This window comes from Stylophora pistillata, chromosome 5 (assembly GCF_964205215.1).
Source record: "Stylophora pistillata chromosome 5, jaStyPist1.2, whole genome shotgun sequence".
Taxonomy (NCBI): domain Eukaryota; kingdom Metazoa; phylum Cnidaria; class Anthozoa; order Scleractinia; family Pocilloporidae; genus Stylophora; species Stylophora pistillata.
The window spans coordinates 3,832,506-3,859,911 of record NC_142523.1 but is presented as its reverse complement, the minus strand read 5'-3'; the positions used below and the strand labels follow the sequence as shown (position 1 = coordinate 3,859,911).

General features: G+C 38.4%; 1 protein-coding gene and 1 long non-coding RNA gene across 2 annotated transcripts; one reads left to right on the top strand and one right to left on the bottom strand.

Moving 5' to 3' along the window:
• Positions 1 to 235: 235 nt before the first annotated feature.
• Positions 236 to 24,308, bottom strand: LOC111334989 (TNF receptor-associated factor 6-like). The gene is made up of 4 exons (XM_088760997.1): positions 22,676 to 24,308; positions 3,617 to 3,671; positions 2,620 to 3,095; positions 236 to 2,006 (listed from the first exon to the last, which is right to left on the bottom strand). Exons 1-4 carry the CDS (start codon positions 22,678 to 22,680, stop codon positions 1,496 to 1,498), a joined length of 1,047 nt encoding a protein of 348 aa, XP_088617123.1. The 5' UTR covers positions 22,681 to 24,308; the 3' UTR covers positions 236 to 1,495.
• Positions 7,108 to 19,302, top strand: LOC111334985 (uncharacterized). The gene is made up of 2 exons (XR_002695295.2): positions 7,108 to 7,754; positions 18,233 to 19,302. It is a non-coding gene; the product is annotated as an uncharacterized LOC111334985 (long non-coding RNA).
• Positions 24,309 to 27,406: the final 3,098 nt, after the last annotated feature.

Below are 27,406 nucleotides of genomic sequence, written 5' to 3'. Positions count from 1 at the left end.
ATTACAAGGGCACCCGAGGCTTACTTTTCAGAGTCCGATTTAAGTGGAATCCTCTTAACAGGTTTTACTGTAAATTTTGCTGAAAGAAGGAAAACATTCCCGTTCGAAAGTTTCCCCCCGGCTTCATAGAACATGTTAGAGGGTGTGGACCCGGTCCACCAGGTAAATAGTTCAGCGTCCTAACTGCTCAGCCAAACTGTCTGCTTACCAAAATTAAAATGGTTCAATCATATAATCCAGACAAAAATTCCGAAACCGTTTATTCGAAGTTTGACAAAACCCCTAAGTTATTTGATGAGCCTTTGACTAATTACCAGGATAAAAACCTTTCCAAAGCTAAATCTACCATAGCTAGTATAACTATTTATAGAAACATTGCTCACACGTTGAAAGTAATTAAAGCTTAAAAACCTACATCGGCATAACTTCAGCGATCTCTGTCCACTTACTGCACTTTAGCTTAAGTACAAAATACTTCCTAATCGATAAAAAGTACATTCCATAAAATGTTTTTTTCCATGTTAAACCCACGTGTTAGTTGTCTGCCGATGCTTTTTTAAGAGAACGGAACCATTCCCTTCGAAGTGGTCTTATATCACTTCACTACTTTTATCTATGACTCCTTCTTTGGATTGATGAAAAACAAACCATTGTTAATATATATACAGGTCTACATATGTGCTACTTGAGCTAAGTCCTTCCTTTCCTGGTACAAGTTATTAGTATAGCTACAATAGTTGGTTCAGCGCAACTTCTCTTTTGGGAGATTCTCAAAAAAGAAAATTTATTCGGAATCGGACGATCGTGCTGAACCCAGAAAAACGTCGGCCCTATCACGTGACTCTAATGCGAGTCTTTTGTTAGGAAAAAAGGCTTCTTTTCTTAACTTAACATGAGGATATATCATCCCCTCCTGAAACTGCCTTGGAAATGCGCGTGAGCACCTATAAAACTGAGACACTTATTTGGATGAACTAATTAACTGTTCTTCATCAATAAACACCCGCCTTGGATATATGTTTCAAAAATTTGATCAGGGAAAACTCTTGCTAATAATTTTACATTTAAGCTTCGAGTCTTCAAGCATCAGTTGCTACACAACTGGTGCTATTGATAAGAACAGTGTTTTAAGTAACGAAGGCAACCTCTCTAGATTAATCCTATAGAGGTGTCAGTGGTCTTAAACTAAAGTATTGATCACCTCAACACCTCACTACAAAAAAGCGTCATAATATAATTAACTGTAATTTATTTCGGTGAAACCGAACCATAATGGACGACTTCGTCAAAAATGATATTTACCGTTAATTCAACATGTACATGCAACACATTATCAAACAGAAGCAGCATATATCTGAGTTAACTAATTACCTATGAAAGCATTTGTCTAAATTAAGCAGTATATGATGCATTGTGATATAAATGGTTTAACTCTTTACGAATGATTGAACCATGCGCATGTATATCACCTCTTCCAGATCCAGATCTAGGAATGCTAACGGAGTGAAATTTCCATTTTCACGACCAATGTATCGTTCTTTAAATATTTTGGCTGGGATACCTCATAAATGGGGGCAAATCTTTCGAATCCACAGCCAGTGCTGTTCCAAATGGCTGCGGGTTTTTGGAATGCTACCAGGTTCGGAGAGGCTGTCAGAACTTTGGTGATATCATTGGGGATTTCAGAACCACTTCTATCCAAGATTGACAACGTTACCACGCCAGTGAAGGGCCATTGCAGTCGGTCATCATATTCGCCTTGCATCATGTGGACATAGATCGCAACATGGCTGTCAACCCCACTTTTGACACCGTTAGGATACATCACCATGCAGAAATTGTACCCATAAAGCCTGTTGCAGATTGGGGGACTAAACTGAGCTACCATATCTCGGCTGATAGCATCTTCACGACGCGTTTGAAAATTTCGAATTTTCCAATGATATGTTCCGGAACAGAATCGCCCTTCGAACTGGCTCATAATGGCTTCATCAAACCGACCCAACCTGGAAAGTAAACCACAAGATCAGGGGCTTGCTCCTGGAGTAGGAAGCAAAGCATCTTCAAGATGTTTTAACATCTCAGTGTTTAATGCCGGTCTTAAAATGTCTTTCTTATGCCTATTCGGAATTAAAACTCATCTCACAAAGATAACTAAATACGTTTTCTTATAAGAATTTGGTCGTTGCACTTTCACAGTCCACACTTATTTCTTTCATGTCTCTTAAGTGTACGTCGAACAAGCCTTGATTTTCATTTTCTAGGTATAGCCTAGAAGTAGCTAAAAAATGTCTGTATTGTCTACATTCAGTCTGGACATCCGAAACTTTCCACCGTTCTCTCTTACGAAAGCAGACACCTTGTGAAAGAGGCCGTTTTTTCGTTGCACTAGCCCCCCAAAGTAAATTGCAGAAGTTGGAAACTGTTATTAACACAAGTCCTTCATCCTTCCATCATTAAAGATACGCGAAGCTAAACGATGATGGATTGAACTAATGCAACACTCATTTGAGCAAGGACTAAAAAGGAGGACTGAAGCAACATTCAGATTTCAAACATTAAGTTTAGAAAAGAAGAATATGGTCAGTTCTGTATTTATGGCAATAAGATACTACCTACCTGTAGACGTTTTCATCCCACAACACCATTCCCTGTGTGTCACAATAATGCTCTGTAGCATGATCCTTCTGTTTAGGTCGAATGGTCCCACTCGGCAATCCTCTCCGACGGTACTGTTGGTTAACATCAAGTCCCTCCTCAGTATCTGAAACATTCATACTACGCGAAAGGTGGTCTCCTGATTCCCGACATCCGATCGAGGAACTTAGAGTCCTTCCTTGGCCTGCATCTCGTAACAATCCCTCCAAGCATCTACTCAATCCACTCGTCTGATGGCCACTTGCAGGTCCTTCAGTTTCTTCTACCCCAATCCGATGAGATGTCCAACTTCCCTCTCCGTACGCTTCTCCAGGTTCTGGCCGTAGCTGTGGTTGCTGTTCTTCCATTGGGAACCTTGGCTCCTGAATCGATTGAGGTGGAATCACCCGTCCAACTGGGCGCTGCCAAATGGGAAGTGATTGGCCACCAATTCCTTCCTAATAGAAGAGAATTAAATAGTGTCACAGGTTGTTTAATGAATTTATCCATATAATATATTTCATTCTCAAATCTAAAGAAAAAAAAACAGTTCTCGTACAAGGAAAAAAACAGTGTTAGGTGTTTGCACATAATCGGTCGATACTTCGGCTTCAGTTGCACCTCTCAAAAAAGTAACTAGAGTGAAAAGGCTGTTACTAAATATCCATTTTATGAAGTTCTTTCTCAAGTTCTTCGGAAAGCGAGCCAAGCAGTTCTTACACATGTAGAGCACTACGAAAATTTGCTGAGAAATATGTTACTCCACCACATAGACCACTTGCGCAAATCTGCTCACACTGCTGAAGAGGTCTGCTGAGTACGACTTTCAATTGAAGTGGAACACGTCCGATTATTGTATACGCTGCTCCTCGATAAAAATACAATTGTTCTTCTGTCGCATGTATAGGATGCTACATGGCTGCGCGTTTTATGTTCTAGTCTTGAAAATATCTCAGAGGTAAAAAAATTTGCAAAATACCTCTTGGTGTCGTAACGGTTGATAACCGTCTTCTGGATTAGCTTGTGCGTTCCTGCTTTAAAAAAAAATAAAAGAATTTTTATGTAGATTTCAAATAAAGCAAACCATAGCCATTCACACGCAACTCTAAGAACATCAACGTAATAATAACTTTCCATTAAACAATTAAGTACAATAGGTCAATGAGGATAGTTAAGATGATTTGATTTGGTAGATTTCAAAGTTAGTTAGTCAGGTAACCGACTATAGGTTTACCATCGGGTTTCTCCACAAATGTCTGTCACGTGCAATGGGGAATACCGCAGACACGTAAGCTTATCGTGCAAAATCCTTCAATTACTCTTTTCAGTCAGTTATCTGGCACAGATTCGGCTAACTCGCAATATATTATGAAAGATGAGGTATTACCTCTAAGGCCCACAACAAAACTTATCCTTCTACAATTTTTTGCGCTGTAACCACAGCATCCGATAAGGATGCAAAGATCTTATAACTTACCGAAAATTAAAATGTTGACTTATACCGCAAACGTATATCAATTAATTATAGAGGCTTCAGCATTAATTTGATGACACCTGATCTCACAATCGGTCTTAGTCTTGCTGGTTATTCGATTGTGCATGCAAATAAGAGATTATAGACCATTCTTTAGTAAACTGCTTAGACCTCTGACACTGAAAACCTACATTCCCTCTGTTTTACTCTACGATTGAACAAGCAAGCCCTAGAGACCAATTAGCAATGATTCTTGACAACTTCTACGTTAATCAATTACATAAAGAACAAGACAATCCAAGATCGTAAGTCGGGCTACAGGAGACGTCCTGTTATGTGTATTGACCATTCGTGGTGCGCAGTGGTTCTAAAAGAAATATTAAGGAGGTACCAAGGTCCTGGTTTGTGGGCGTGGCATAAAATTTTTTTTTCACCCGAGAGACACCAATTCTACAACAACGCACTCTCACATATTTTTGGTGCAATGCCCTAAAAGGTATCACAGAAGCTGCTACTGTGGACCTTTTAAGGATGAACAGCCTAAGAGGTACCAAACCCACCTTTTTTAACCCTTAAAAGCAACCTCGTTCCCAGGACCTTTTCCTTTAGCTGGCCCCCAGCTAAAGGAAAAGGCCCTGGGAACGAGGTTGCCCTAAAAGGTACAATGAGCACCCCAGTCCCTTTTATTTAAGGAGTCCCACCTTCCCAAGGGTGATAAGTACATGCCAATTGATACACGTGTTAAAAAGATATATTATGAAATTGTAATTATAACGGTCTGAATGCAAGGAAGTATATTTCATCGTGAAAACATTGTATGCATAGCATACCTCATCATCATCATCTTTATTTTGGCCTATTTATATCATTAACTACAAGTGAGATAGAATAAAAGGAGAAAATAGAGAGCGCAGAGTTTTACATATTGTAGGAAAGGGAGAAGTGTGTAGTGACCACAGTAGCAATTGCTTTTGAGATGGTCACTATCACATGATTTCACGAGGAAAATATTTATTAAAAGCCAGCATACTATATTTAAGATTTACATAGAGGGAAAAATGGATATAAAAAGTAATACATTAAGCAACAAAAAAGTAATACATTAAGCAATAATCACTATTTATACTCAATTGATCGTACAATTCTATACCTAATATATACCTAATTATATACCTAATAAGGACCTTCTCTGATTTTCTCCTTGAGTTAATTAATGCACATATCAATAGTTGGGATTGTCTCACTCCCATGCTGCTGTCTAACTTTGGATTTGCTTTTGTTTCTGAAATTTATCTGTGGCAATCTTTTAATTTTTGGAACGGGTTCCAAATTTTTTATAATTATATTTTCGTCTGTGCTTTTGCATGTGTCTGATTTGATGTAGGTCCATGTTAGCTGAGCAAGACAAAAATTGTATTTCATAGTGAACAAATACCTGTCTTAAGTTTCTTTGTGACAATATTGATGTTAGAAGTAGCTTGTTCTAATGTTGGTTTACTACTTCTTTTCATTTGTTGTTTTGCAAGCTTACAAGTATCTTCATAAGTCAATAAGGAGAACATGCACTTTGCTTTGACTGTTTGTTGAAAAATACAAGTAATACCTAACAGTAACTTGCAAGCCACTATAAAAACCCTGTATTTCCACTGTAGTTGTTGAAAATTAAGTTTTTCAACTTTTTTTTTATAGTTTAAACCACTGGATAACATCCCATAGCTTTGAGCTTTAATTTGGACTGATATCTCAACTCCACAAACATTAATACTCGCGTATAAATCTTCCCTTTTCAGATGCCTGTTGATGCCCATGTTACGATATAATTTATTTCCTCGGTCAGCTATGCAACATAGGGTTCTGGAATTCTACTAACTACAAGACTTTGCTACTTAGTAACACATTGCATAAGGCCCTACAGCAGTGCATTGTTTTCAAGAGCATTTTTGTTCTTCTCTCAAACTGTTCACTGCAGTTATTTCATACGTACTTATCTGCACTCCTCTGAGTTCCATAATTGTCACTGAGGGAGTGTATAGTCTGGAAATACTGTACTAAGCCCTGAACAGATGGCACTTCTAATAGTGCACATGTACCTGAGGGATGGCTTCTACCATATTGGTCTCTTGCATGAGAATCAAATATCTCATAACCTCCATTATCTGTATGATAGATACTGACACCATTTACATTCTATTGGCAGAATAAATGAAGAGTAATTTTGTGACAAGACTGATTCAAAAGCCCTTTCTGTAGACATACTGTACTAATATTTCTCAATAGCCCTTATTCCAGTTCTGCGTGTGCGGTGTAGTTGGACATCGGCTTCCTGTATTAGTGCACACAAAAGCGAGGCTATTGTGTCACCAAACTTTAACAGCGATGTAATATTTTCTACACTCCTGCTAGTAATCTTCAGGGAAGCTTGACCTGATAGCCTCGCTTTCGCGTACGCAACCAAAGGATACTGCTGTCCAACTAAACTGCGCGCGCGGAACTGGAATAAGGGCTATTATTGAATCACACTGCTAATATCACAACGATTAACAAACACCGCATGATGAGATCTGAATTCTTTTGCATACTTTATTTCTTTTGCAACATCATTTTGTTGTGCACACAACGCTGATTCGTCACAGTTTTGTTTTATGCATGGCGCTACTTTGTCCAAATTATACATTATTCACATTCATTTGACACCGCGTTGTTTTGTACCAAACAAACATTCCCGCATAACAAATACGTGAATTTAATATCCGCACAAAAGCGACATAACTAATGGAACGAACAGAAAAATAACAACAGATAATATACTCTGTTTAAGCAAAAGCATAACAAAATTATGTGAGCTTAATAATCATAATAGAGGTCACATAAATATAACAATTACGTTTATCCTCACTGATGAAAGTCCAACATGGCATCTTTGTTGTCGTTTCCCAGAGTTTGATCACGAGGCACCTTGTATTTATCAGCAAATGTTCTCCTGTCTCTCTGTCCACATTTTCTGTTCATTAATGACTCATTTCGCTTGTTTTTGTGATCTAGTTTTATTTAGGAACAACCATTTGGGGCAGCGGGAAGGTATAAACTCTATATTTAAATGTGTTTAATGTCCCCTGCTGAGTTCTATAATTTCATCATTGGTGTAAGGTTTACGTCTGGCTTGCGTTTTGCAAGTCACGCAATCTGCGCAGGCGCAATAGTTTTTCAGTGATCGGAGGCGAAAGTGATAGATGATTTGATATTCAATCTAGAAGCATCATGTGACGTCGAGGTTAATAACTTAGTTCTCTATCAATTTTGTCGACATCATGGTCCACATTCTGGAATAAAAAAAAAAAACAAAACAAGCGTCCGTGATTAAGCGAAGCTCAGTTAGGGCTTGAGAATCTTTGTAAACAGGTAAATACTCGCTCCTGATGTAGAAATCGACCTTGGTCTGTTGAAGAATATTTTGGATGGGGACGTCCAGATGTTACTCCACTAGCATTCAGCATCAACGTCCTCAAAAGCAAATGATATTAAGGGAGTTTAGCTTGGTTAAACTGAACAGGACAAGTGGTCTTCGCTTTCACCTCTCTGTTGGGATTTAGTCTTCGCTATACAGTGGATTTTTGAAAGGTCTAGTGGACATACATGATTTAAGGTATGTATATCCATCTTACATAGAAATATTCTGTACCGTTCCTTCTGATCCCCTTTTGAACTGCGAATTTTAACTTTCGAACATAAGCTGTGCTTTATCTCAGGACTGAGGGATCATTCACTTTATCACAGTGCGATCCTTTCGGGGTGAATCATATATTTGTTGTGGTGATAGCTAGACGAATTTACACATTACGAGAACGCAATAAAGCAGAAAGATGAGAAATATTTATTCCATCATTGTGAAAAATCAACCGCAGCATAAAGGTTGAAGTGGAATAACTCCTTCGCTTTACATTTCTAACGTACTCATGTACAGAACTGATAAGCACTGTGGCCTACTGGCTTTCAGTTAAGTTTCGGTTGTAATTACAAGAAGGGTTGATGCTATAATTAGAAGCGTATTGCGACCTTTGCACTGTAACTTTCGCTTTCCATTGAAGTATATCTTAAGTCGGTAAATATACCAAATGATGGTGTCTTGAAATAGTTTGCTTTTGATCTCGACCTCTTAAAAGATCGTGAGATGTATTTGTTCGAATTTATAATTTGTGCTATGATTCTTACAGGACTACGAGCTCATGTTTCTTAGACCTTTCAGCAAATATAAACAAGATTTGCTCTTAATTGTGTACGTTAGTTTTTCAACGTAAAAATTCATTGGCTCAATAATTTTTAAAACTAATCATTACCTGAATAGCAAGCTGCTCGATCGAGCAAAAATTATGTTCCTTGTCCTAAGTTCTGAAATGATACTGTGAGTTTGAATGGTCCTTAACCGAAATTGGAATGAAGTATCAATAGATGAGTCGAATATGTTGGAAGTAGATGTTAGGTAGAGGTCTTAAAGGAGATGCCTCCACCAGATTTACATCGCTTCCCAACTGGGTTAGCTATTAAGGACCAAAAAAAAGAGGAAAACGTTAATAAAAATTTCTATAAAAATTATGTTGTTAAACAAAATGATATCACTTGCGATGAAATGAATATGAATATAGTTTATATCTGACCACTTGCAGCCCAGAGGCTGAATTACGGGTGCAGTGTGAGGTTGAGAACAGACGTCAGCATATCAGGCGCCACTGGCAGCCGTTTCAGTCTATCGATCTCACCTTCCCACCCATCCCACCCCAGAGGAGGACATCCATCACACAGTAATCTCGTGTGTGGGAAATTAACGTCTCCTACCCCACCCCTGCAGGAGACGGGACCTCCATTTATTCGTCCCTATCCGAGAAGACTAGAATATCTAACTATTTCTCGATGTTATAGAAAGGCAGCAAATTCTTCTCAATTATTTTAAGACCTTGAGTGTTGGTCCGGCCGGGACTCGAGCCCTCGACCTCCCGCACAACAGTCCAGCGCTCTATCCATTGAGCTAACCGGGAGGCGGTTCTAGAACACCACACAGCCGGTAGTGAAGATTTAATTAGTCGCTAATGATCAAAAACACAGCTCTGTAAACCCGACGAAAACCGCCAGCTACGTGTGCTGGATGTCAAAAAGGATATATAGTACAATTCCAAATACTGTCAATTTTTAAATAAGTTTCAATATTTTACCATGCATATACGGATAAATTTTGATGTCACACACAAAAGAAGAATACGCTACGCTGGCAGGACGTAAAATAAAGCATGGTGCATTCCAAATGCAATCTCTAATTCAGCTACAGTTTACCAATAAAGTTCAATTTTCTACCATGCAGTTTTGATTAGATTTGAAATTACTGACAATAACGATGAATGATGAAACGAGAACAACTTTCGTGACAGATGCGAGACTGTTTCGAGCAGCATTAGGAGCGGCGTTAGGACCCTTAGGATCAAAAAGTTGAAATGAAAACAAAATAGGGACTTAAAAGTTTTGTCGCGGATAATCAAGTTCATTCTTACACGTACATACCTCATAATGAAACCACTTTTACAAATTTTGCAGCAAAAGTGTTCACCCGACTGGCTTTTGATGCATAACTTGCCAGACCTTTGGCACTACGATGCTAACTAGTGAGATGCACCGGTTTCACCACGTAGTGTGCGTGCATTTTTTGCGTTGCGTAATTTGCCAGACCTTTGGCGCTACGATGTTGACTAATGAGATGCACCGGTTTCACCACGTAGTGTGCGTGCAGTTTTTGTGTCGCGTTCATTGGTTAAAGCCCCTCAACTCTTAATTACGGTCATTAAGCGTGTTTCACTGAAGCGAAATCTGGATAGTTTTCCCTATTCAATGCTTGTCTGTAACAAAATGAAGACGAATACCGCCATGTTTACTCAGGCTATGAACTTCGGCTCACATTCGACGCTTTTAGTTTCACGGAACTCTTCGATCCCTCATCTTGGGAGCATTATCTCGAAGCAGAAAGTCTTGTCCTGGCTGAAGCGAGGACTGAGGGCTGCACCACATGCTTTCAACACATTCCATTTGTTATGATGCATTAATTTTATAAGCTATGCACTAAATCGTTGTGTTTGAAATTTATCACTATTCGTTGTGTCTGATTTATCATCTTATGGGTTTATGTCGAATTAATCTGATGGCCTACTTCCAGTTGGCTTGTTAGCTCAATTGGTAGAGCGCTGCACTAGTATCGCAGAGGTCAGTGGTTCGAATCCCGTACAGGCCTGAATTTTTTCAGGTCTGATTTTCACTATTGCTTAAATAGTGCTTTACTGCGAGGATCGTGCACATATAAGCTATGCACTAAGTTGCATCAATGTTTCGGCCAACACGGAAAGTATCGTCAATTGATATCTACTTATTACGGTAGCTCGGAAAAGGATGATACACCATCTTTTTCAAGCCCTCTCCGAGGTATAAGCGTGGCATACCCGCCTCCTGGTTAGCTCAATTGGTAGAGCACTGGACTGTTTTGCGGGAGGTCGAGGGTTCCAGCCCCGGCTGGACCAACACTCAGGGTCTTAAAAAATAACTGATATCAAGAAATGGATAGATATTCTAGTCTTCTCGGCGAAGGACGAATAAACCGTAGTCCCCGTCTCCTGCAGGGTTAGGGGTAGGAGACGTTAATTTCCCACACACGAGATTACTGTGTGGTGGATGTCCTCCTAGGATGGGATGGGTGGGTATTAAAGGGCCCGCAGTAACTGGCTACCCACTGTTGCGGTTCCCCTGTCATACGTGGAGAAGTTAATAAATTAAATTAAGCTGGTTATACTGTCGCTCCAGTTATCCAGTAATTCCATGGTATAAAGGCAAAATGAGATGAATTACTGAGATCGCAACTTATCGCTGGGATACAGACTATCATTCCCTTATGAAGCGTTTCTACTTGATCTTGATCCCTTAAGAGATCACCTCGCTCAGTTCAAAGTTTATGATGATTTAAACAATGGAGATTACATGCTTGCACTTCTTTAAACTTTTTGAGTGACTCTAATGACAGTTCATCACACCCCATGTTGGTTTTGTATCTCCTGATTTAAAATAGTCGCTTAAACATAGCCTATTTTGTTTGGTAATGGTATCCAGGTAGTTAGAACTACTTACTACTGTTTTTCGCGAGTCAATGAAAGCTTGCAAGTTATGAAATTATAGCTGGAAGATTTTGCACCGTCGCTACTTCTAATAAAGCATCTTCAAAAGAAACAAAATAAAAGTTAAATTACTTGCTTGCTGGAAATGTAGACCTTCTTATGGTTACAAGATTTTAATTTTGGCGAGGGTACGTATATGCATAAAGTATCACAGTCGATGCATTTGAATGATGCGAAATAATCCAGAAATTTCCATGATAAAACACCTTGTTTTAGGAAAATACATACATCTTGCTTAAGTTGAAAGCTTAAGCTTAGCTATGGACATCGGCTGTCTGAACGGATGCAACTTAACTTTGGAAAATTCCTGTGCTATACATACAATGTAGAGAAATTCCCATAAAATGTTACCTTCACAATGGTCTTCTGTAATTTCGAAGTTTCGCCGGCAGTAAAGGGTTCGTAGTATAGTTAGTTTTTTTTCGTATGACTTGTCATGTTCAGTTTAATCTCAAAACGACATTTGGTCCGAATTACGACCATTACATAGAAACGCTTGAAATTTATTATGTCAAGCCTTCCGGACATGAAACACGGCAGAGTTCCTAAAAGGAATTTTATCCCTCGTTGCTATAGATAGAGATTTTTACGACTGAATGATTATAAAACGTTAAGTTAAGTCAGCTCTTTTCCACTTAGTTGGTGATTTGACCCTTGCGCGCTTACCTGCTAACCTCGGGAGCATCACTGTCTATTTCTATTTTCGTCCGAAATGAAAAAAGTGCTTTCAGGACAAAAAACAACTGAGCCTAAGTACATGAAATTCAAAGAGATACATATTAAAGCTGCAAGAGTAAAGAACACAGAAGCTAACGATTTGAAAAAACTTGTACGCGAAAACTACACAATTGAAATGACTCTGAAAACTTATAGGTAAGATATAAATTGGTCATAGAAACAATCAGTCATTTGATCTAAAACATGTTGAAAGTACAGTTTGGCGACAGTATGTACAGGCAGGGACACGATTACGTTAGCAAAGATGAACCCTGCATGATATATGCATGGCAGTTATCTATGAGCCTTATTATTAATGATTTTCACCGTGACTCAAAGGCAAGACTGGATAGCCCCGATAAAGTCGGCTTTACCGTTTAGCTAACAGACTAAACCTATGGCTCCCTAGAAGAACAGAAACAACAGAATTACTCAACCTGTTGTCATGTTGTCCCTCCTCGTCTGTTCTGAACTCTTCCTTTCCTTCTGTATTGGAGGGGAAAGGAAAACTCATGTCGTCGCTTCGGTGATATGGCACCTCACTTGGTAAATCAATACGGAATTATGATGGTGAAAACACCCTACATGCTATTTGACTACAAAGCATTTGATAAAAAGGAAATTCTAAAGTCACGCAGTGATTCGGCGATTTACATTTCTCGCCCCGGGCGCAAATAGCAGACTCGGGCGATAGTTAGTAATGTGCACGTGTTTCTAGAATTATGAGCTGTCCATAACCCGAAAAATAGTCGTTCTTACTTGTCTTTAAGGAGTTACAGTTTCCCACTTAGCTTTTTTTATGCCCACCAGAAAAAAGGAAAAACAGAAACTTCCATAACTGTGGACATATTGCCTTCATTTTACTGCTTTAATGACACGGACTGTTTGATCGTCTTACTGTTTCGAATGCATCATCCAAAAGCTTCGCTAACTGCTGAGCACACTTTTCGCTATGAATAATTCATAGAAAGGGAAATTGTGCAGTATTTTCACAGAAATAATTGATTTTCAACAGATATTACAAAATCATTTGACTGTATCGATACGATCATTTCACTTTTAGAAAGATATCGTGTTGGTCCAAGAGAACATAAACCAAAATAAATTATTGTGCTGTGATCGGTGAGACAAATCTAATAATTGTTTTGTAAATAGGACGCAGATATGCCGTGCCAAAAATACTGACCAATCAGGCGATTATTCTCACGCTCTTGCAGGAGCTTGGAGTTCACTTCCGACTTTCCGAAGTAGTCGATATAGAAGTCCACCAATCAGGGGTAAACGGTCCCACGCTCGTAGTCAAAGACTTTTGTTTTCGCTATTTCCGCAACTTGAATAAGCGTGTACACTTTAACTGCAAAACAATCAACAAGGCTAAGCGGACGCAACAAAAGATGAGCCAAACAAACGCCCACAGTATCAATTTATTGATAAGCCGTGGTCAAATGGCACTGGAGGGAATATGAATGATGACAGTTAATAGCGCTTCAACGAATGCCTCAAGGAATAAATGAAAATTTGATTAATTATTATCACAAATAACTATTTACATGTAGAGAGAGTAATTAAATCTCTTTTAGAATCTTTCTTTCCACTGGGAACGAAGAGGAATAAGTTAAGTTAAGTTAGACTCTTTCATACTGGCTCGTATAACTAAAAAAAGTAACGGTCTTCAACCAACTAAATGTGTTGAAACTAATGCATCTGTCGCAATGGCCAATATCTTTTGAAAGTCTAATACAGTCTAACCAAGTGAAGCGTATCCCTACGGTTGTATTAACGAAGTGAATATTTGTATAGTGAACCGTTAGTCGTTTCAAGAATGCAATAATGGATTGACGATTTAAATATTGAACCCAATAGCCGTATTTGTTTTGAAATGGCGCGGATCAGAGGTCGATTTCCATTAGAATCTCGCTGATATCAGCCGAAGGATCAGACCCACTTTGATCTAAGATTGAGGGGGTACTAATGTCATTGCAAAGCCAGCGTGACTTGCCATCATTTTCACCTTGCATAACGTTGCATCTGGAGTCTGACGTGGCTGCCATTTCCTTCATTCACAACATTGAGATATATGCCGAGGTTCATATCGAATGGTAAAATTACGAAAGGCAGTGTGTGTCAGTTCCTCCATTTTAAGCGATACAGTAATTTTCATGAAATGTGCTTGCCGTCTATCGGCTTATTTCGGCAACATCTATGTTCTGTTCACAACGTATGTATTGAAAATCCATGTAGGGTCCTGTTTCTTAGTTGACAACAATAGCCTGCTGAGCTGTGATATTTAAACAATACCGCCTTTTATTATTCTCACGGTCAACAAGAAGATGCTTGAAGTAAAATAGGGCTAAACTACACAGCTAGGGCATTGTTCACTTTTCTGGAAACGTCTACGCTTGACGTCTTAAGCTGAACAATCAAATGATGATATACCTTATCCGGGAAAAAACCTTCAAATCGAGAAACACACGAATTGTTTACACCTGTATGTCCGTGGCATTACAAAAACGTGGTTATCTATAGGAGTTTTATTCATGATCAACGACTCAATATCAATCATTCTACGAGGTTGCACTGACTATGGTTGAAATATGGTCATAGTAATCTCATATTACGTAAGCCTGAGTAGAATAAATGTTGAAAAAAAAGTTACGCATAGAATTGCTCTACCACCTAGCTCTCCTATCTATTCAATCGTTTGTCAGTGTGAAAATTCGACAACAACGTAAACGTTGAAGTAGAATAACTCCTTCGCTAAACATTTCTAACGTGCTCATGAAAAGAACTGATAAGCACTGTGGCTCACTGGCCTCTAACTTACGGCTGTAATTACAAGAAGGGTTGATGCTATAATTAGAAGCGTAGTGAGACCATTATAGCTTTCGCTTTCTGTTACATCTCTTAAGTTTATAAAGACTCCAAATGATGGTTGGTTGAATAGGTTTGCGTTTGGTCTCGACCTCTTGAAAGATCGTACTATATATTTGTTTGAATTTATAATTGATGCTTTGATTCTTACAGGACAACGGGCTGAATTCTATTCCAGCAAACATAAACATGATCCGCTCTTTGCTATGTACGTTATTTTTTCAACGCAAAAAGTCATTGACTCAATAATTTTTAAAACAAATTATTTCCTGGTCAGCAAGCTGCTTGATGGAGCACGAATGAAGTGAATTACTGTCACGCAGCTTCTGAGCTTATTGACAAAAACGCTGAAGACTAATTTGCATTGCAAAATCTAGGGAGCGTTATATGTTATTAGTATAATTTCAGAGCCGAGCAAAGAGTTTCCAGCAATCTGATTGGTCAAGCGGTTCCTTATATAACGCTATATAAACCGCTCCGCGCGGTTTATATAAAATGTTAAAATAAAATGTTAATAAATGTTACTAAAATGTTATGATTTAGAAATTTCTCTGTTGTTCAGCTCTGAAATTATACTAAAACAATTATTCGCCTCAGGTTCGGTGAATATTGTCGAATAATCCCCTCAACTTCGTCTCGGGGATTATTCGACGATATTCACCGAACCTGAGGCGAATAATTGTTAAATATAACTGCTGTTCATGAACTTTTGTTGCACTTAAGCTATGGATCTTTACTTTAAAGTCGATGTACTTTTTCTTATCGATCTCATCTTTCGACGAGCGAGTCTAGAATTGACTTCCTCGATCCTCGATCAATCTCTCTCCCTCTCTCTCTCTCTCTCTCTCTTAGTCTTAGCACAAAGGATAAACTATTAGTATATTATACTATTATAGCATTATTAAAGTAAATTACGCCCAGAGGAGGAATCTTGATACATGTGCGATTTTAGAAAATTTGATTTAGAACGATGGTCTGTTCGAGAAATTTTCGGTGGAACCTCACACTGTTCGCGTGATCTAGTAATCTCATAGTGAAGAACAAAAAAGAAAGGACCAAATAATCTTAAATTATAGTTCCTATTTGGTAAATCACTAAATATATACTAAATATGTGTTTAGTGTGTATAGAATATTGAGATATACAACAAATCAATCCCTAGAACCCTTACACTGGGACAAATTGACTTCTCAAGTAATGTTCAGTACAATTCAAGTTAGCACTACGTTTCATTGCTGTTAATAACAAATAAGAAAACAACTTGGAAGCATCAAATTTTGCGCTAAAAATCTGAAGCGAAATAGAAGTGAAAAAAATATCGGTGTAAAATAAAATCAAGAACACCTACTTTTCTCGCGATTTTTTCGACTCTAGACGAGAAAACCTTTCCGACAGAAGTCAGAGTTTCCAACAAGATCATCGAAAACAGGATTAAAATCTTGTAATGGCAACACGGATAACACCAAGCCTGAACTTACAGTTACATACCTCTTAATGGAACACTTATACAAAAACTCTGCCTGTAAAAGTTGACACAAGGCCACCCTCTTGGATTTTGAAGCCTAACTCCTGTTTGAAATTTTCGATGTTAACTGATGCGACTCTAATTTGAGTCTTAACTTATATCCCTGCATGATGACGCACGAGGGGACAGATGGTCAAGCGTCATTTCGGCGGCGATGGTATGGAGAAATTATGTGCAAGAACATAATACGTATTTTAAGTGCCCTGTGATGTGAATCTATCTTCTCTTTACCTGCGTTGCCACATATTAGTTCGCGGAATCCCCGAACTAACTAGACACTAGAATTTATAAAAAGTTGTAATTTTAGACCTTACAGTCTTGTTTAATATGATTCACGATAAGTTGCCACGAAGATTATCGCTGCTGAATTCCTCTGCATACCAACTAAGGCATGATAACCCCCTCACAAATCTCATTTCCAAGTAAATCTCGTCATGAAATGTATTTTCCGCTCTTTGGTGAAGAATACTATAAATACACTCAAAACATAGTTTGGCAGAGTTTGATTAATTCTTCCCTTTATCACTCTTCTAATATCAGTTTTGTTTCAACAGGGGCTTCTGGTATCTTTCAGTTCTGCATTAGACCACAGGTTGTAAACGCATGCGAATTGTGCGCGAAGTGTTCTCTCTTCTAAAAACAAATTCAGAACAAAAATTATCAAGTCAATCAAGACACAGAGATAACTTTTGGGTTTCCATTTGGTTACAAAGAGCTCGACGGGAATGTTTGTGTTCATGTTGTTTTCTTCTCACAATTTTTGCAAAAGACTAATTTATTGCCTGGTGAAAAGAGATATTTTTACATTGCATTACATGAAATCATCTCACGATATGGTAATTAAGGCACTGAGATCTGGTTGTGTGCAACAAAGGAAATAGGACACGTCTGCACGCAGGCAAGTGACTAACAGAATTCTAAACCTTTTTTTTGTGGTTCATTTAACTCTCTCCTGTTATCTTTCAAACCTCAGAATGAACCGAAACAAAAATTCATAAATTGCTCGACACAAATCTAGTGAGCTTAATGTTTCTTTTTTGGCACTTAAAGAACTTTAAATAGTCAGGTTGCGTCAAGTTTTTCGCTTTAAGTCTAAAAGCGAAATAGAGGTGGAAAATTAATATGTAGAAACTTTAGATAATTTATACTGCCTTGAAGTTTTTGAGTTAAGTCTTTTCTATTCTACTTCCTACATAAATGCCCACAGCCTTCACCTTTACTATAGAGAAAAACTGTTTTAATGAAATGATGCTGTAATATTATGATCGTGCAGTTCGAGTGAACTGTCGACGAATGTGTCGTGATTCCAAATACCCTCCTGCGGCGGATGGTAACTTACAAAATTTTTTGCATGATTTTTTTCGCTGAGTTCTCTTTAATCTATTTCCTTTATGATAACCTTGAAAACCCTATGCACAAAAATTATTTTGATATATCTATGTTATAACAATGATTTCACCGTTCAAGTGAAGTGTCGATGAATGAGTTATGATTCTTAAAACCCGGCATAACCGGTAGTAAAGGTCCAAGTAGTGTCTAATGACCAAAAACACAGCTCCGTCAGTCCGGCGAAAACTGCCAGCTAGGTAGGTTGGATGTCAAAAAGGACAGTACATTTCAAATGCTATCAATTGTAAAATAAAGTTCAACTTTCCACAATGCGTCTTACCTTAAGTTAATCTTGAAATCACACGCAAAAGACGAATACGATACGTTTGCAAGATGTAAAAAAAGTGGTGTAGTACATTCCAAATGCAAGCTCTGATTCAGTTACAATTTATAACTAAAGTTCAATTTTCTACTATTTAGGGAGGATCAAATATGAAATCACCTACGATAACTGTGAATGATGAGATGGGAAAACTCCTCGTGACAGCGGCGGGAGTTTCTAGCGGCTTCATCGAAATTACGGATCAAAGTATCAGAATGAAAACAGAATATGGACTGTAAAGTTTTGTCTCCGGGATAATCAAGCTCACTAGTACACGTAAATACCTCATAATGGAACAAATTTTGCAAATCTTGCTGCAGTTATTACGAGAGTCCACCCGACTGGCTTTTGATGGGTAACGTGTTTAGTCCTTCGGGACTGTGGTTTTGACAAATGATATGTTTGGTTTGGAAGCCCTTCATATACCCACGGCTTCAGTTACACGTAACTCATCATATAACTCCATACAAGCGATCAAGAGTTTTTCAAACGGCTCGCGTGTTTTTGAGACGACTTCCGTCCCAAGACGTGCTTCACTAAAATATTTTTTCGATAGGATCGCCTCAGCATTGAGAATTATTGTGATGACATGACCCTATTAAGGTAACTTTATTTCAACTCGGGTTTTTGAGGCGGATTAGGCCACTAGCAATTGTTACGGTAACTGATTACCGGCAGAAAGGTAATAAAACTCGCTATTTCCACGAAACACAATTTATTTAACTGTAAACGACGGGAGGTAACTTAACACGAGCTAGCGACTACTCTTGGAACAATCCAACTAACAATTAACTATGTACTTATCTACGCTTATCTGACCACAAGCAAAGTACTCTCCTTCTCTTTGGCGAAAACTCCTGAAGACTTCCTTCGACGTATCGCACTCCACTGTAAACAACTTTGGACTTGACAGCAGAATGTCAGTCGACTCACATCCGAACGGGAAAATCCCTTCACTTGTCACTTGTCACACAATATCACTTAAAGATCACAAACAAGTCCCAAATCGCAACAACAACCTGACTAGCGAGCCGCTTATATAAGCATCCGAAGAGAGTCTAGAAGTTTCCAAAAGTAACTATTTGTAACCATTATAATAGTAACTATTTATAACTATTACAATAGTAACTATTTATAACTGTTACATTAAACTCTATTTTTAAACTGATGAGTCACAGTTTTAGAAAATTCTTGAAACAACATATTGCGAGACATTGATTTTCGCGAACCTTCCAGACAATTCCTATCCTTGTAACACAATACATGCTAATATGCCGAACAAAGTATCACAATACAGACTAGTTAAGCGCTTAAAAATCCCCACTGGCAGGAGGCAGACCAATAGGCTATTTAAAAAGCGCAGCCGAGGAGCTGAACTAGGGGAAACCGAGAACAAATCCAGTGAGTGGCAGGGTGGAGGACTTGAACCCGGGACACTGGATTACAAGTCCAGCACCCTAACCACTCGGCCACGCTGCGTCCTATTCACATTTCTTGGCCTCATTTGCACATCAAACTTTGCCTATACTTTGATATATGCAACAGTGCGACAGTTATATGAATATATTCATATGAAACAACTGCATGTAAAGAAAAAGAATGCAATGTTAAACCGATGAATGACGTAGCACTAGGATAGTATCAACTGCCGTGATATTTCACTTTAGACTAACGCTTCCAAACTGAGGTTTCCAGTATATTCTCGTTTTCTAAATAGGATTATCATGAACTTTACAAATAATTTAGACTGGTGAACAACTGAACATCAACAAGCATATCATCACTCATATCATTAGTTTTAAACATTTAGCCTGTGTTCCATGATTGAACTTTTAATCATGTTAGGTATGTTGATATCGGAGAGAAATAGGCTAAAAAAATAGAGGATATCACATAGCCGCGCGGGGATAGGTTTTTTTTTTATCTTCGAGTGCTGTAAATATCTTTCACGAGTTCGCTTCGCTCACTCGTCAGAGATACTTTCAGCACGAGAGTATAAAATTCGTATCACCGAGCGGCCGTGTAAAGTTCTATTTATCTTATAGATACTGCTGAGATGTCCACATAAAGTACAACTCTTTTTTATTCATTTTTGAAACAGCAATTAAAGTGATCACCTATCGCACGCAAAATGCCTATCACAAAAATATCATGAAACTCGGATATGATATAAAGGAGAAATAAAGACAACAATTCTTATATTTTCTGTTCCAAAACGTCAAAATTCTGACGAAGAAGGAAAAAATTATATAACAGCAAAATTAACCATATTAGTAACCATTATGGCGACACCAATATCCTCACACGTAAAAGATAAAACTATAGTGTCTTTACTGCGCGCGATAACGATATGATTTTTTAAGTAAGGAAAAATCCTGGTATTTCATAATTATCTATATTATAAATTCTTTTTAAGAAATTATTTTTCCATCGTAGAAAGAAGAATCTACGAATAAATAGACTCTCAGAGCTTTTGATGTAAGGTCAAACCAAAAAATATACTCCAGTATATTTGCTCTATAAAAAGCTAGCCCTGAGCTTTCACCAGTGGTATCGGCGAATGATTTTAATGAAATGTTGTTGTAATTATAATTCCGTAGTTCAAGTCATTGGTTTTTCACAGATGTGTCTCGATTCCATGCTCGAATACCGTTTCAACCACTACTAAAGATAATCCATTATCTGTAAACTGTGGAGCCTACTCGTAGCCAACCCCTCAAGGAGAAACGAAAGTTGGTTATAGGGAGCTCAGTTTACGGTTTATTGAGCTGTACTTCATTCTACTGTACTTTGAAAACAATTGGTTCATACTTTGATCACATGTCTCGGTCTGATGTTAATTGGTCAGATGAAGTCGATGAACATGACAACTCTTAGTTCTGAGTTCACAGTCTACGAAGTCGAAGATTTCATCGACAAAGACGTTTCTTAAGGTGAAGTCTTTCTCGGAGGAACTTTACATGTTAACTAGATAATGAGAGGGATGCCTAAATATTGCGTTAATGGTCGCCAGATGTATGGAATATGCAGACTTAACAACTGTCGATTATAGACCCGTATAGTACGAGGGTTCTGTTGATACTAAGCCATGACCCACTTGACATTTCAGTTTACAGCGGCCCTATTGCATTGTCAGTAGACCTGACTACAACTGAAATAGCAAATTAGAGCTCAGAGATCACATTTGATTTGACTCCGCAGGCTTCTACGAGCATCCATTTATGGTTGTTGGACTCGAAAGTGCTAGAAGTTTGGAAAATAGAAATACAGGATTTAAAATACGTGTATCGATTAATTGGTTTGATATGATGTTAAAAACTATATGAATTGCTGTGTATGTCTGTGTATGTCTTGTTCGATGAAGTCAATCGGCACATGTACATATATATGATATAGTTTTATAATTTCCTCGGTGCTATACGGCCATTCGGCTTGTTTTTTTTTTTTTTAAAAACTCCGTTGTGTTTCCGGCGATCTGTAATTTTAAATTTATTCATATAGTCACATTTCAATATCTAGTTCATAACAATACGGATGCAAACTCCATCCAAAGCTATCAATTACAATTCATCGTAAAAATTTCTTATTTCAAACTTAACTAAACTTTGATCGGCTTGCATCTGAGCGACAAAAATATCTCGTTTAATGTGTTTGCGATGGGTTACTACAAAAATTATCGAATTCTTCTGCCTGCACACAAGGGCATGATGACGTAATCGCAAATCACATTTTTTATGGCTCGTTTATGACATGTACTTTCCGCTCTTTGGAAAATAATGCTGTCCATAAATATAAAATACATTTAGGCAGAGTTTGATTAATTCTTCCCCTTGTATAATTATCATCTTCTAAAATCGGTTTGCTTTGAACAGAGGCTACAAGTATCTTATCGTATTTTGAGATCGACAACGAAGTAAACAATGCCGCCATCTTTGAGATTTCCAGAAGGACAAAATCAGAATTCCTACCTGCTTTTGCATTTTACAGTTAAGGATAAGAACCTTTCTTTTTCAAGAGATCGTTTGTTGACTTTGGAAATCGCCTACGCATTTAAAAAAACTGTAGCTTCAGTTGCCTCATGGAAAAAAGATGCCTCGGTTGCCATATTTGGTCATGTTAAAGAGGTGCACAGTTAGTTGTCACAGTTAAAGTTCAGTCAGGTTAAATTAGTTCAATCATAGTATTTGCAACGATCACTGAGATAGATATGTAACATCTCTTTCTAAAACTCAGCTCAACTTACGCTGTAAGAATGATTTCACCGGAATTTACTATCAATGGGCTGGATATGAAAAAGCAAGCTGTCAGTTTAGTTATAGTTACAATCTAAAGATAAAGTTCAATTTTCTACCATGCTGTCTTGATTGCTATTGAAATCACCGACGATAAAGATGAATGATGAGACGAGAAAAGCGTTCGCGACAGCGGCGATAGTTTCTAGCAGCAGCATCGAAATTAGGACCAAAATGTTAGAATAAAAACAGCATTAAGATTTACAGGTTTTGTCTCAAATAACTAAGCTCACTCTTTCACGTACATACCTCATAATGGAACGACTTTCCTAAATTTTGCTAATAAAAGTTATTGCGAGTGTCCACCCGACTGCCTTTTGATGCGTAACTTGTTTAGACCTTCGGCACTGCGATGCTGACTACTGATATCTTGGGTGGGAAGCCCGTTTATATACACATGCGACACCGTGTACGCGGAAAAATTAGACGCGTACGACCAGCTATCAGTCATAGCTTTCGACTGACGATAATACGACGGCGATAATATTGGCATAGAAGTGTTCTAGACGTTGACCACCACTGGCTTTAAACATGAAATATTTGATTCTGATAATTCCCGAACCTACGAGGAACAAGCCTCATCAAACTCATAAAACAAAAGTTAAGGTTGCTCCACTCAATATAGATAACAAAACAATGATTTATCTCGGCTGCAATTCTTTTGAGCACAATATTTAACCATTAGATACAAAGGACAGATAATTACAAATCACTAGTGTGCTCATTACAAATGACTAACTATCAAAAATCTAAATTGGATATTGCTGAATGTGACGCAAACAGTGTTTGAAATGTTATAATCATCATGTTGTTTGCGCTGCTCGGCGAATTTTCTTAAGACTGACACTGTTTAGGTGTGTTGTATAGTAAGCTTAGTGTATCATTCCATTCGAAGTCTGTATCAAAAGCGTGAAATGGACAGTAATAATGAATTTAAGCCAGTTTCGCTACATACCGAGTCGGCTGTGATCGAAGTTCGCCGCACATTATCTTGGCGCTATTGTTGATAAGTGCGTTAGACATGACGAGCTTTGATTGACGCTCGCATTAGTGTGAAATTGAAAAGGAAGCAAGTACTTACAAATGGTGCCCTTTTTGATACCGCTCTCTTACAAAACATCTGGGCGCTGCACAATATGTTTCTTTATATCCTTTGACTTTTGCTGATAAGCCGCATCCACAATTCAACTAAATTAAGCCACGTTTTGAAATGCTTAAAAGCTGTTTGAAGGAGTTATTCGCATACTGATATGCTTGATCAATCTATAACATAGTTAGCTAATTAATACACGCGGTTTAACTTTGGAAAGCAACTTTTCTTCGTTACAATATGACTTCGAAAAGCGGGAATATATATAATGACATAATATGTTACTATCACGGTCTGTTTATTGTGAGATTTTAAGCCACTATCCCGGTCGGTATGATAATTTCGTAAATAAAAAAATAAATAATATATTTTTTTAATATATATAATAAAAAATATTAAATAACTATATTCTTATTGTACGATTTTAAGCCGTTAGTTAACGGCTTAAAATCTACCATTATATAAACTACCTGTTGAACAAAATTAAGCCGTTAGTTAACGGCCTAAAATCGTACAATAAACATAACAGACTGAACGGAATTAAGCCGTTATTTAACGGCCTAAAATCGTACAATAAACATAACAGACTGAACGAAATTAAGTCGTTAGTTAACGGCCTAAAATCGTACAATAAACATAACTGACTGAACGAAATTAGGCCGTTAGTTAACGGCCTAAAATCGTACAATAAATATAACAGACTGAACGAAATTAAGCCGTTAGTTAACGGCCTAAAATCGTACAATAAACATTACAGACTGAACGAAATTAAGCCGTTAGTTAACGGCCTAAAATCGTACAATAAATATAACAGATTGAATGAAATTAAGCCGTTAGTCAACGGCCTAAAATCGTACAAGCCGTTAGTTAATTTCGTTCAGTCTGTTATGTTTATTGTACGATTTTAGGCCGTTAACTAACGGCTTAATTTCGTTCAGTCTGTTATGTTTATTGTACGATTTTAGGCCGTTAACTAACGGCTTAATTTCCCTCAGTCTGTTTATTGGGAGATTTTAAGCCGTTAGTTAACGGCTTAAAATCGTACATTATACAGACTGAGTTAGTGGCCTAAAATCTCTCAATAAACAGACCGAGATAGTCGCTTAATAAGCCGTTATCTGATCGCCCGCTTGAGGTTGCCATTGACGTTACTTTGTTCTTTAACATACAGCAAAATGGCACAAACAGGAAATGAATTTCGTTCCAGCTGAATTCTTCAGACAGTTTCTGGCCGATCTGGGCAAGCCAACAGTATACTCTGTCAAAGACACCAGTCATTGGAGAGCTCCAATATTCCATACAAGTACTAGACGGATTTCTTTCAAGATTTTTGAAATGAAAGCAATTCGATCTGCGTTACCGGAAATACAGATAGCACAGGCCTGGTGCAGTAATAGAACCATAAGCGAAGATGATGAAATTGAGTTAGATGACATCAAAACGGCCGAGGACGCCATTCATGCAGCTGTTAAACGTGCCAGAACGACCAGAAGGCGTGTATCGTGTAGAAGCCAGTTAAACGTCAGTAGTCCGTCAAGAGAGTTTGAAGTGATCTGGTGGCCGGACATGTACGAGACAAGTGGCGACGGCAAAATTTCATCGCGGTATCCTTGGGTTTCACCCACGTGACCAATACCTTAGCAACGGTTACTATCCGCCATCTTGGTGTCCCTCGAGCGTAAACAAACCGTATCTAACGAAGAGTTCATGTGAGAAAGAAGGGATGGTTTTATGCATTGTTGTTGGCTGTTCGAGCAAAAGTGGAAAGCATAAAGACTAAGGATTTTTTCGTATAATAATTTAATAATTTTATTATTTCTATAGCGCAAAATTCGTTGGATATATGATCTAATGCGCTATACCTAAGATCATTACAAATCAAGGGGAAGGACAGGAGGAACTAGAAGTTGTTGTATAGTTCGAGGCTTGCGGCTGTTGTAGATCCTCGATTTTTTGGTCGAGCTTTTCTTTGAGCTTCTTAGCCGATGAGAAATCGATGTCTTTAGCCTTCGCATACGGCACTTCATTGACATATGTCGGCAAAATCCATGAGCATTTTACCTGAGTGCAAGCAAGCTTGGGGTGTCACGAAAACTCACACCTCGAAAACCCAGACCTCAGACTCCGAAAACTCAGACCCCTCGAAAATTCAAGAGATAAACTCGACTCATGATCACTCCTGGTAATGCCGCGTGTATTTTGACCTTTTGGGTTTTGATCCAACTGAAGCAGCAAAAACAAGGCCGCAAGTTGCACGTTTCGCAAAATCGTCCGATGGTTGAGCATTAAAACATTTTAGAGTGACACAAGACTTCATTTTGCTTAAATTTCCTCCATTTTTCCCGTTAATTTTGAGCTTTTCATTCACAGTTAACTGGATCAAATGCGCTCGCTCCAACACCAAAGTAATAAAATGTGGCGTGATTTTGGCGAGCCGAAAGGGACATTTGTTTACTTTTTTGTACTTCGTCGCACAGATCCTTGTTGTCGCTCTGTTAAAATTCTTAAATATTTCGCGATAATAATGGATACAAACAGAGACTCGGCCCACCAGTCCCAAAACGAAGACAATTTTGCGACCCTTGGGCTAGAGTTCTTAAATGAGGTAGAAAGAGAAAAACAACGGGAAAGAAGACTCGACATCAGCGCCGTCACGCTTCACTGAAGAATCACTCTTGATATTGTTGTCCGTCTTTCGCGTCGGATTTGTTGCATTATTCCACCGGTTATGTTATAAAACAATTGGTTCATGCTTTATGCTATGCACTATCGAACTATGGAGCACTTCGGAAGCTTGGAGAGCACTTCGAGGGATCTGAGTTTTCGGTGTCTGAGTTTTCGTGACACCCAGCGAGCTTACCATGAATTCGAGTAGTTGCCTCTAATATAAAATAAAACAATCGTGATATGTGAGCATGACTCAGCCAGTCCAGCTTTGCATCCCAAGCAATGGGCTGACAAAATAGTCCCATTGTTTTCGGAAATGACCCAAATGTTCACAAAAGGATCATTCATATGCTGTGAATGCCAAACTCGTGCTCTCACGACATACTTGCCGGCGATTACTTTGCCTACAACTGAGGTTACAAATCCCGACACCATTTGATTAAACGCCTCTAGACTCTTGAACGCCTTGAACTGCTTCTTGGTGTAGAAGCTGGTCTCAAGAACGAGGTAACTCAGCAAATCCGACACTTCCACAAGAGGCAAGCACTTTGGACTGAACTTCTCGGCTGTTACGCTTGCAGGGTCAACCGCGATGCCCGAGATCTTTTGTAAACATCTTTCCTTCCAACTCTCTAAGCTTTCGGCATACTCAGAGAGCACTGGGATACCTTAAGATGAATGCCAGATACTTTTATCGCTTTTTTCTTTCTGGATATTCATGTAGTTGGCGAAATAATACGGCGATAAGAGAGAGGGCTTCACTATAGAAATCGACTAATTATGCATAAATTTGACAACCGAGGGACACCAACATGGCGGATACTAACTTCAGCAAAGCTTGTGACGTCACCTGAAACCCAAGAATTACGTTGGAAAAGTATTTCACTCGTGAACCACTAAACAGAGAATCCCCTCTGAAAATTTCGTCGTTACCTTCACATGCTGAACCACAACTTCGGCGTAAAGTTGATTTTACAAGGAACGACTTAGCCGTGTCACTTAGCGCGGACAATTCTTAACAAGGACATTCACGTAGTCCTTTATCCTGGCAAAAAATTCAGATGAAACGAGCCTTTCACTAATTTCTCGCTGCCGCAAAAGACCGACAAAAAGTCCAAATGAACTGACAACGTACACTTTGCCTGGTTGTCTTTGAAGAGTCTCCCCTTTCTCTGGGACCCACTCATTGAACGGCCTCTTCCCGCCATTGCTGCTCATGACAC

What these genes read in the sequence shown, in the direction of transcription:
- LOC111334989 (XM_088760997.1), bottom strand. An exon ending in AACCGTTACGACACCAAGAG is followed by an intron (nt 3,096 to 3,616) that starts GTATTTTGCAAA and finishes CTCTTCTATTAG; the next exon opens with GAAGGAATTGGTGGCCAATC. An exon ending in TGGGATGAAAACGTCTACAG is followed by an intron (nt 2,007 to 2,619) that starts GTAGGTAGTATC and finishes TTTACTTTCCAG; the next exon opens with GTTGGGTCGGTTTGATGAAG.